This window comes from Platalea leucorodia (assembly GCF_965183815.1).
Source record: "Platalea leucorodia genome assembly, chromosome: 3".
In the NCBI taxonomy this organism is placed as follows: Eukaryota; Metazoa; Chordata; class Aves; order Pelecaniformes; family Threskiornithidae; genus Platalea; species Platalea leucorodia.
Window position 1 is genome coordinate 1,975,821 of NC_138825.1, and position 12,270 is coordinate 1,988,090.

Sequence of the window (12,270 nt, forward strand, 5' to 3'; positions counted from 1 at the left end):
AGGAAATACTTTGTAATTACACACTGATTAGGATGATTTATAGCTCTTTATATATAAAGACGCAAAATGCTAGCTCAGTGGACAAAGGTAATGTTCTTTCTGAAAACGTCAAAAAGACATTTTATCCTGAGGGAAAGTTTAATTATCTGCCTTTTATTTTTGCTTAAGACAGTTACCTGTAGGAGAAATATAATTAGGATAAATACTCCTTTTATATCTATTAACTTCAGGTAAAGGATCATAATAATGTCAATAAATTTGAGAGCTGAAGAGGTCTGAGTTTAGAATATTGTTCAGGATTTGGAAATGTTCAAACAGATTTAGCATAGGCAAAATACCACCCCAACATATATGAGCACAAGGATGCATACATTGAAATAAATTACAGACACATTCTGACAACTTTTCCTTATCCATATTATGATACTATAACATGTTAGACTGTTAGAATTTTGAGGTATTATAATGCTTTACTACACATGATGGAGTATGTATATATGCAAAGCAGCAGACTAAACCCTTCCTTACAGCTTGTGTGTACATACAGTCTATCTGCATCTTATGTGTCATTTGAACAAATCTGGTACTTCATTTTTACTTACAACGTTCCCAACACAACGGAATCTTAGTCCTTATTCGAATTTCTCTGTCAGAACTGATCACTTTCCAGTTATGTCAGTGGAAGTTTTGCTACTGACCTCAGTAGGTACAAGATCAGGTTCTGAATTAGCAGAAGACTCCAGGACAGGCAAGAAGCGCTAAAATCTTAGTCTCAGTAGGCTTTCGCAACCAGAAAAAGGAGATTTGGCTGAAGAGGGAGTGGGAAAGAATGCATCTCTAATTAGGCCACAAATTCTGGTGATTTAGTGTGCAGGAGTCATAAAGGATTTCTGAAGGTGAAATATCTTGTGTGTTCTAACAACACTTAAGTAAAATAGTACTTGAACTACTGTAAATCCTGATGTTTATAAAGAAGATAAATATTTTGTAGGAAGGCAGTGCTTCCTTGTGTATAAAATGAATGATGGGTAAGCTTAAGATAATATGTTGCTGTAAGCTGATTGAAGTTCTCTTGTGATTTATACTTAACAGCTGAAGAGCTAAAAGCGGCAGAAAGTCCCCTTGTCTTTCTCTACATACGTAACCAACGATTGCAATAACCTCATTGGTTCTCAGCTTGAACATTGAAAAGCTGAATGCCAGAGGTGAAAAGTCTAAAAATAGCATATTGTTGAAAATCTGAGCCAAAATACAAACTTTTTGTTTCCAAACTTTATACAGTGTTTTCCATTATGTTCTATTTTCTCTTTGTTCTAATATTTTCCATTAGTTCTATGCGACCATAGTCATAGAATACACTGTAAGTTTGTTCTAGTAAGGTACATAGGATCTGATACTTCATTTTTTGATGCATGCTGTTATAAATGTAAATGTAACATTAATCAAAATTAAGAATTTGATTTTTAACTCTGTAGATTAGGTCCGATGAATGATAGTCACCCATTTTGTCACTGAGGTCTTTTGGTAATTAAAGGTTAAATTAGGTTGAAGGGTAAATCTAAGGTTAAATTAGATACTGTGCCTTTTACCTAAAATAATGAATAAAGATAAATGTACTGAATGTACAGATCTTTCTTCCCTCAACTTGAGGAACATTAGCATACACCATAATTCCCATTTTATTTGATACAGTAAATATTGTTTATTCAATAATATCTTGGAGCTAGAATAGATTGGTGGTATGAAGGCAGGAATGAGGTGTGTTGACAGATCTATGTGAGGAAGCTTGCATATTTGCCTTAATCTTTGTTTACCGAGAGTTCCAAATTTACCTAACTAGTATGCTTTCATTTTTAGTAATATGTTGCAACAGAAATGATGCCTAAAAATTGGTAAAAGCAAATTGAGCCTAGATGCAATTACTGCATAATTTAAAATATCGGCTTACTGTATTTCTTAACAGATATTTGATATTTCCTGGGATCAATATCAACCAAATAGAATCGTCAGCTGTGGAGTAAAACACATAAAGGTAAATAGCTTTTATTGTTTACTTGTTAAAAAGTAAATGAATGTCACAAAAGAAATTTGTCGTCTTCTATGATGAGGGCTTTAAATATAAGACAGTTTGTATTTTTCTTTCTTTACTCTGTGAACATTTTAGCAAAGCTTTTTGTTTGAAGCCAATTTAGACATTCAGCAGTGACTGAGGTACAGATTCACTTAACAAGCAAAGCGGGAAGATCATTTGGTGTAATTTTCATAATTATATACTTGTAATTTTGGGGTCCTCTGCCCTCTCCATTCCACCCAAATTGTCTCAAAATTGTCTCAGCCTTTAGCGATTTCTCTCATCAAGCATCACAAAGGGTCACTGAACAGGTATAGGAGGAACTGAGTTAAAAGTATGCCTTGTATGAACTGCTGTCAGCATTTGTAGGAATACCACAGAGAAGGTAAGGTATGCGATAGCTGCAGAGACGAACAGATGAAAATCCTAGGGCCCCCCTATTTGCTCCCTCTAAGTTACCTTTTCCAGAAGTTATTTAAATAGGAACCTAGATATATACTGTAAGTTTAGGATAAAACATTCTCGTGCCTGTAAAAAGCTCAGAAAGAAATCCTTCCGCTTGCCAATTTTCCCTGCAGGTTTCTATTTTCCCCGTCTCATCAAAAGCATTCCTAACAGATGGCAATTATTTCACATGACTGGGGTGGGAAGAGCTTTAACTAGAAGTTTAGGAAACCAGTTAATATCTCTTGTTCTGGTTACTGAGAAGCTTGTGCCCTTAAAACCACCACTGCTTTCAAACTGTGGGTGTTTTTGGCAGAAGTGATAACCATCTGTTGTATTCTGCAAGCTGTTTTCCAAAACCTGTCTTTGTTTGGCACCTGTATTCTGTTTAAAATGGCCATAATTACCCTGAACATGCACAATATCCGGCAAAGTAAATACATATAGATACAGGCATGCCAAAAAAGCCAAAAAGCAGGGAGGGGGAAATGATTAGATATTCCCCTCCAGTGATGCTCCAACAGCAGTCTATATACTTGCTGTTCATTATAAGGCTGTGGGAATGTGATAATTACTGTAACTTGCAACAAAGGAAAAGAACAGCTCTAAAGTAATTGTATCACTTTGAGAACTGGGCCTAATACTTGGGAATAGTGCCATTTGTTCCTTCAGCATTTCAGTTCTATGGGCTCGTTTGGCTGAGCAGATATTGGAAGCTGTGGTAAAGCCTAGGAGCTAAGGAATCTCAGACTGAGCTCAGGATCCTCCCTCCACCCATTTCCCAACACTGCTGCCTGCTCTCTTGCCCTTCTACAGCTAACCAGAAGCGAGGAGAGCGTACGTTTTACTCACAGTACAGAAGCCCTGGGGGAAGTATTCCCACTGCGTTCTCGCAAATTGGCTTATGTCAAGAGGCAATGGGAAAATTGAATTGAATTAGAAATAGAGAAGGATCTGAAATAAAAATCATTGATCCAAGGATTTCTGGGATTCAGCTTTATAAGAATTTTATAGGAGTAAGTACAAAGAGAAAGACCTAAAAATTTGGCTTATAGCCACAAAAAGATGTAGGCATATAAAGTGGGAATGAGATAGACATTATGCATCTATGTCAGACACGTCAGTGTTCCTGTCCGGTCTCTGAAAGTATCTTTCAGTGTGCAATGGACCACAGAGCGTAGATGCCTCAGCTCTGTGTAGAAGTCAAGAAAGTCACCATTCCACACTTGGAGAACTTCCTACTCTCCTAGTCAGAGAATTGTTTCACATACAAACGTTTGCAGTCTCCATCCAACAGATGGTTTCTCAGTAAATGTAACTTTATTTGAGGGACGTATCTCTTTCAGTGCATTGGAAAAGAGCAGAAATGTCTACTCCAGGCACCTAAGTTCAAGATCAAGTATTCTATTACTTCAGAACTGTAGCTGTATTTTAAGTTTTGCAGACAAGAAAAATGGGACATTCCTGGCTTTAAAAAGCGTGCATCGGTATTGACAGGTACCACCCAGCAAAGCATGATAAAAGATAGTGGGATAATGAGAAGGGATAGTGTGGCAATAGTGAGTCAGAATTGTGCCTTGCTTTCTCAGACAGTTTGATCGTTTTGTTTTGTGCTTAGACTTACTGCATTTGCCTGGAGGCTTCCTTGGTAAGTGGGCAGGTTTTGGAGTCATGAGCATTCTGATAGGACTGCAGGAGCCATTGAAGTGTCTGTCCAGCTGCTGTTCTTTAAGGATGTACATCTGTGAGATCTGCACACTAATATGAGAAAACGGAAATTCTGCAGAATTTTTTCCTAATATGCCATTTACATTTCACAGTTTTGGACATTGTGTGGAAATGCACTGACGGCAAAGAGAGGAATATTTGGTAAAACAGGAGATCTCCAAACTATCCTTTGTTTAGCATGCGCAAAAGAAGATATCACATACTCTGGTGCTTTAAATGGAGACATCTATGTTTGGAAAGGGCTAAACTTAGTCCGCACAATTCAAGGAGCACATAGTGTAAGTCGTGTTTTTAATGTCAATTAAAATTGAACTGTTGAAATGAACTGTTCATTGAATTGAAAAACGTAACTTGAAGGCTTATCTACAAAGATTTCCTTGTTTCAGGTCAGAAGAATGTTTAAGACTGTTCATCAGTTAAGAACTTCTATGTAATCTTAGACTTAGTTTACATGTTGTCAACAGACGCTAGCTGCTGAACTGATATTGACAGAACTGCTGATATTTATAGCATTGATTTAACCAAGCAGACTAAATCTGAAGTGAAGTTTCTAAATCTAAAGTTTCACAGATTGAGTAGCTTCAGTTATGATCAGTTTACCTAAAAATAGTTGGTAACCAAATGATCTTACTTTAAATAGAATTTTACCACTAAAATTCCCAACACTGAAGACTGACTCTTCGTAAAAGCTTCAATGTGGAGTAAACCTGTTTAATCTGTGAATTGCACTCCAACCATATTCCAAAGACAGTTTACTCCAATTGGCTTCATAACACCCCCGCCCCCTTAATTTGGAGCATTTATAATTACAGAGCGAAAGGGGAACGTATAGGATCATGTTAGATTTCTAACCACTCTAACATGATCAGTTCATGTCTCTGCTGTTGCTGCACTAAAGGCACAGTAGGATTTTCATGTCTTGTTTCAAATGTATTTGAGAACTACTCCTATTTTGAATATGATGTGGCTAATGCCATTCTAGCATGGGTGTTTTGAACCGAAGGAAACGTGGCTTTTTCTTAGAAGAGTGATATGAAATCTAACAGTTGTCGCTATAGTTTTCTTCTAGAACCTTTCTAGAAAGAGCACGGCAAACTTTTCTGACCTCCCAAAATTAGTTATGTTGGCAGTGCATCAAGATTCATAGTAGCTTTTCAGATTAGATCTACGTGTTCCGAGAGTAATTGTTATTTATAGAAGTAATCCCTAGTTTGTGAAAGCAGTCAGGCTGAAGTCAGTGAGACATCTTACCTGCAGAACTACTGTGTAAGTGCCAGGTTGTGGTTATGTGCAACTGCAATAACATGGAAATATCATTGGCAAACAATAAACCCCTGTGGTATATTTGCAGAATTTTGTTTGCAGAACTTTATTTAGATTCATTAGAATGATTAAATACAATCTCTTTCTATATAATGTGTTCTGTTGCATCCTTATAAATTATGGGGTTTGCCATGGCAAATGTGCACTCTCTTGCCCAATTTCTAATCTCTATGTAATTAATTATTAGAAGTATTAATTTATTAAGACATTGAACAAGGCCACTTTGAAAACAGAGGTCTTCTCTTCATTGTATTAGTTTCCATGCAGTTCAACTTGTCTCTTAACTGAGAGGTTTTCTTAGTAAAATACTGACTCAGCAGGCATTCTGTGAGCTATTCCAATGCAGTACAGCACACTCATCAATAATGAGGCGTTTTAAAAAATGAAGAAGCAATTCAAACTGTAATAGAAACTTGTCTTTCAACAAAGAGAATGAATTGACACTCTTTCAGTTCCTGTCAGATTCCAAATGATGTCTGAACTGAATTCATGAAAGAATGTCTCAATCATCTCCGCACCTGTAAGAATATTTGTATTGCTTGTTTGCTTGTTTTTGTTTATTCCGGGTAACTATTTATTTTAAGTGTTCCATTATTTATTTAATAGTCCTTGTAATAATATTTACTAAACCAAATTTAAAGTTCTGCAAATAGCCTATATCACTGGTATTTGTACAAAAGTTTGTACATAAATCACTGAAGTGGGAGCGCTTGAAATAAAAGTATGCCCCTGTGTTTGCTGGTTTGCTTTCTGGATGGACAACATTTTGCTGCCTAGCAGTTTCTAGCCTTTAACAAGAGTGTTCAAAAACATTTGCTTTGTGTGTTTGAATTGATTGTAAAGAACTTTAAAACTTGTTATACTATTGGTTAACAGGCTGGAATTTTTAGTATGTATGCTTGTGAGGAAGGTTTTGCCACTGGAGGGAGAGATGGTTGCATTCGGTTATGGGACACTGATTTCAAACCAATTACTAAAATTGATCTCAGGGAGACTGAACAAGGATACAAAGGTAATGAGCTATTATTTTAATGGCTTTTCACACATTTAGATAATGGATTATAACACAATTTAATTTGAAGCATAAATGTCTCTGCATACTGCTGACTTTTTTACTTAATGACTGTATTTACTTTTGAGATCTGTATTCCCTTTTTTCTCTGACAATGATGTAGCCTGATGTAACCTGAAGACTTTTCCATGTTTCATAGTATAAACAGAGGGATGCTTATAGTTGCTGCCCCCCACCATGTGAATAGAAGAAAATTAAGTAAAAACTAGCTAAACACAAAAAGAGAGGAGAATGAGTTAGCCAATCTTTAATTAATTAACTGCAATTCATTTAATTAATTGAGATTTCTGGAACTCGATATTCAAAGATGCTGAGCATCTGAGCACTCCATTAGGTTCATTTGGAATGGTAGCACTTGGCATATTTAATAGAGAGAAGTTATTAAATTCTTGACCATCGTATTTGTCGAATCTAATCATGCTTCCTATGATCTTAGTCATCACTTTATTTTAAGATTAGACTCTCAGAGCACTTATAATCTCTATAGATCATAATGCATGCTTTATCAAGATCTTAGTCTTCTGGGAATTCTACACATTCATTTGGATTGAGAGCATAGCAGTCTGTTCGCTGGCCTGAAGTTGGCTTTATACACTTTTGGCAGCCAGCTTTGTAATGGTTAGTGTTAATTTCCCCTGCTGCTTAGCTTACCTTTTTAGACCTGGTTTTCATATTAAAATTACCGTTGGAATAGTCAAGAGGCCACTGAGAAGGATAAAATTTTCTTTCTCAATTATGGATATTTTGGCCTGTGATCTAGTAACAAGCTCATTCTGTTTATTTTTCATTTTACTTAAACCAGATCGGCTGACGATTCTAATACTTTTAAAATGCATAGGTTTGCAATATCTAGGCTCATCCAACAAGCAAGCTGCCAACGACCTTAGATGAACACTGCTCCACCACTTTGCCATACTGTAGTGTACACTCATGGAATTTAGCCCTCAAAAAAGTTGTCAAATACACCCAACCAGTAGTCCGTTTGCTCTGTAGTTCTGTCTTTATGCAGTTTTTGGCAGCCAGAATCATAATGTTTGACATCCATTTCTACGAAACAATAGCAGTATCTTATGACCATTTACAGCAGTTTTGATCAATTTAGAAATACTTTCTAAAATTGTGGCGATATAGCCCCGTACATGTGGGTTAGACAGATGATTCTGGCTAATAGCAGCCTTGCAGGCAGTCTGTTCCTAATAGAAGTCAGAATAACATATATGAAGGGTGACACAGAGAAAGCAGTGCTGACACACCAAACATGCATCTTACTGCTGCCTGGGATGTGTCCACACTCAATGCAAAACAGACATTAGCTGACTTCAGTTACTTTTAATTGACTGTAGTTATCTTCTGTGGAAAACTATTACTTCAGGATTAAAACTTACATTACAGAGCTGTAAGGTATTCATAAAGGCGTCTTCTTCTAGCACTTTGTCTGCAGAAAGCAGCTAGCTATCCTTCTGCAGGTTGCCTAAGAAGAGATTTTGATCTCGGTGGAAGTTAAATCAAGGAAGGACTTACTGGAGGTGAATTCTCATTAGACACGCTATGGAGTGATTCTAACTTGATGCTATTATTTCTGCCATCTCCTAAATGCCGCACGATACAGAATATATAGACGAGAGCAGCTAAGTAGAACCAGACACCACAATGGCTGTCAGGCAATAGAGGTTTTTGCAGTCGTCTTACTTGGCAAAAGTAGTACAAAATATCATTTGCAGAAAGTGAATTGAGTTGCCATTTAGATTTGTATGTAAATGATAACAAATCTTAAAAAAATTGATTGATGAATTGATTTCTAAAACTAGAAGACTGTGTCCAAATCCTGTCTTCAAAGCATTTAAATCCTTCAGGTTTATGTTTGCTTGTCAAAATAAAAACATTGCTGGCTTTAATGGCAAGAAACTGACTTAAGCAAGTCTGCAAGATTTTATCAAAGCTTAGTTAAAGACGGTGTGCCCATGAGCATAATCATTGAGACTAAGTAAGTGTATGTCTGGAAAGTGCGGTGGGACTGCTGGTGTGACTACAACTGTAAAAAATTAGGACCTCGGGGGTGACTGCAGGTCATAAAATCCAAGCATGCACTTATACCCTGTCACCGTCTTTTTTAAAATTTTTTATCTTTTTCCTGTTTTAGAGTTTCTTCTCTCTCTGTTCTTTCAATGTGATACAACTCTTGCCTGCGATGTTCCTGTTATGTCTCTGTCCTTTCCTGCTGTTTCTGTCTCACGTGTCATCCACTGATGGTCATTTCCATTTAGTGCTTGCTACTAACAGACTGTGGAACTTTTGTTTCATTTTCAGTTATGTCAATGGCTCCGATTAGTTTAAGGACGTGTAACTTCAAGCGATGGTGGTAGCCTTAACTGCTTACCTATCACCTTCTGTCCCTCCTTTCCGATTCCTTTTTCCAAAGCAGTTTGCAAAGGCATCAGCTTTCAAACCCAAAATGTCTTTCTAGGTTGCCGGGAAGACTTGCCCCCCTGCCCCATACATACTCATTCGTCACTCATCCTGTACTGAAGAGCAGTAAACATTTTTAAGTGAGATGCATCACCAGTAACAATCTGATCATAGGCTTGGCTTTTATATTTAAATACATGTGTATTAGTAAAAAATCTGATAATGGCTAATCTTTTTGTGCAGTGCACAACAGACAACATTACCTTTCCCACATCAAAAGATGTACTTTATATTCTAAAACTTAACAACACCCATTTTCCACTTAACATCTGAACTGCATTCCTTGTATGGCCTTTGGTGTTTATCAAGAAGATGGAAGTCAAAGCTTCAGCAGAAATTTATCTAAGTCACAAAATGACATTGTCAAAACTAAAAGGTACTGGAAATGGACAAGACAATAAATAAAGATTAATTTGCCCTTCTCAAGAGATGACACAAAATGCCTACAATATATTTTATTTATGTGACCAGTAGTTAATTGCATTGTGTGTTCGGTTCCAAAAGATGTTAAAGTGATGACGTGGTTGACCTTGACTACATGACAAATGGATTTTTTTATTCGTTCACATCTCACAGCATCTAGACCCGTTATCCAACCTTTTTCATATACTGGAGCAGAAAATACAAATGCTGCAGGCAGTCAACCAGAGAATGCTATCAAATTGCTCAGCCTGTTAAGAGGGTATATTTAAGCTTCTGGTTAGTAAAATTCCAGCTGCAAAGTTAGGATCAGATTTGTGGAATAAGATCAAGGTCTCTAAAAGGCATGCAAAGCAAGATTCTGTTGGGTTTTGGCTTGGGTTTTTTTTGTAATAGTCAGTTGGGACAAAAATAGAGAAGTGAGATAACATGGGCACAAACCATTTAAATTCACCGTTAAAATTTTATTCAAATGTGCAAAAAAGTAAAGTACTGAAAAAAGGAATAAAACCAGCTTCAGCCACAGGAACCTTGCCTAATCTAAAATTTAGATCTTTAAATTATGTGAAATTGAATTGTTTTTTAAAGTAATTCCCAAGGTGTATGCAAAGCATAAGAGCTTGATCCTTTGAGAAACTGGCAGTAGAAGTGGTAGATACTCAGCGTTTTCCCAGGATTGAGCCTTCTCTTTTTCTGTCAAATGGAGATAATTTAACAGAACTGTTTTGAGATTTAATCCAGCTGTGATGTATTATAAGACTTCAGTGTCAAAGCATAATAGTTGTTATCAATGAATTCTTGAAGTCTTAATGATCTTCACTGTACTGACTATCGCTTTGTCTCATCGTTGCCGTTAACCTAAGATTATTCTGTCCCCTGTCAGGTTTGTCCATCCGAAGTGTCTGTTGGAAAGCGGACAGACTTTTAGCAGGGACACAGGACAGTGAAATATTTGAGGTGCTAGTGAGAGAGAGAGATAAACCCATGCTGATTATGCAGGGTCATTGTGAAGGGGAGCTCTGGGCCCTGGCGGTCCACCCAAAGAAGCCTTTAGCAGTCACAGGCAGTGATGATCGATCTGTACGGTAAGGCTAGATCTTATTTATTTTTTATCTATTCATTCATGTACACATCGTTTTTAACCAATGTCAATTTGACATATTTGTAATTTCTTTATTTTCTGGCCTTGTGTTAAGACTCCGTTAAGACAACATTTTTTTTCCCCATGTTTTTCTTAGCAGCTTTGCTTTTTCTCTTCAGCTCTTGCATTTGCGCTCCACGCATTGTGTAAAAGTAATCAGAATTTGTGTTCAAAACATGCTGGATTTATATACTCTGCTTTCGGTACTAATTCATTACTGTTCTGAACAGCAAGTGTAGGTATCTAAATGGAGAATGGTCACCTCATACTTCTCTTCCGTTAATAATATGCAACAGGCCTAAAACCTAAATACCTTTGACCAATGTTTTACACAGCAGGTGTCTGACTCAGCCATGAGTGTGTAGAAAATCCAATTTAAAGCCAATTCAATTAAAATGCCAGAAAATGAGATTAATGAAAATGCACTGGTTTACCCTAATGAAAAAGATCCTTCAGCTGTTTAGTTGTAGCACTTGTGCCTCAGCCTTTGTAGCGGAGATTTGAAGTTTTGTACACATATTTGTGGAAGTTGTCACAAAGTCAAGGATTTTTCTTTTCCTCTCCCTGTTAAAATTTGGCAAATTGATAAGCCTCTGAAAAAGCCTAAGCATTTTTAATATCCTTAGTAAGACTTTACTGTAAAGTTGGGAGGTTATGCTAAGACTCTCCCTGGAGTGGATGTACTCCCGTACCCGCACAGCTGTTGGCTGTTATCCCAGCTGGGCATGGATGCTGCCCATTGTGGCTCATTACTTACCTGTGGTTAAAGAGCCTGAGATTTTCCTGACTGCCAAAGCTCCCCCTGGGGACTGGAGAGATTTTTGGGAAACCGGGTTTTATTATGGCAGTCTCCTGAGTCTTTCCTCAAATTGTGGTTCTGCCCTTGCCCTGAAGCCCTACCCCTTGCAGAACAGCGCATACAATGGGCCCATGACAGCTTGGTTTCCCAAGCGCTGAGTCCCCTAATGTCCTCCTTAGTGGTTTCTCCTGACCCTACTGTCCTAATTTCTAACCCCTCCATCAGGTTTTTCTCCAACCCTATGCCAGATGGGTGATGACTGCTTTTCATCTTCTATAGATAATTTGATTGCGTATTTTTGGATCAACCCCAGGCAGTTACCGAACAGTTTTTCTGTTTTTATGGACTACTAGTCAACTTATTTCAGAAACGTACATGTAGATTCTACCATTTGGCCATGTTTTAATGGGGAAAAATCGATCTCCTACCCTACATACAGCTTCTAATTTATACTCCTTCAGATTCCACATTATGATTCACCTCTGCCTTGAAGCTTGCTGGTCAGTTGGAATTTCTTTCTCCCTTTCCTTTCTATCTTTTTACTTGTACTGGTTTCCTATCCCTGCCATCCCCCATCTCTTTCTAACCATCATTAAAATCCAAGTTGTGACACTAACAAAACTGCTGGGTGTTCACTACAGCCATCTTATCTCCCCGTTTCCTACACATTAGTATTATTTCTTTCAGTTTCTAAAATGCATGGGATAGCCTCTTCTGCTCGGGTTTGTCTGCACAGGTTAATAGACAGGCACAAGTTGCCCCTGCCTGCATTCTGGTAGGGTGCAAGCCAGTTCTGAAACAAGAGC

At 37.4% G+C, this 12,270-nt stretch overlaps 1 protein-coding gene across 3 annotated transcripts in view; it reads left to right on the plus strand.

Moving 5' to 3' along the window:
• Positions 1–12,270, plus strand: part of EML6 (EMAP like 6) — a gene marked incomplete at both ends in the record, with an annotated part of 118,890 nt that overhangs the window by 44,717 nt on the left and 61,903 nt on the right. For all 3 annotated transcript variants that reach the window (XM_082305416.1, XM_082305415.1, XM_082305417.1), the window contains 4 exons: positions 1,964–2,032; positions 4,336–4,521; positions 6,443–6,578; positions 10,408–10,609. In XM_082305416.1, the coding sequence (XP_082161542.1) occupies positions 1,964–2,032; positions 4,336–4,521; positions 6,443–6,578; positions 10,408–10,609 (593 nt within the window). The remainder of the gene's footprint in view (positions 1–1,963; positions 2,033–4,335; positions 4,522–6,442; positions 6,579–10,407; positions 10,610–12,270) is intronic.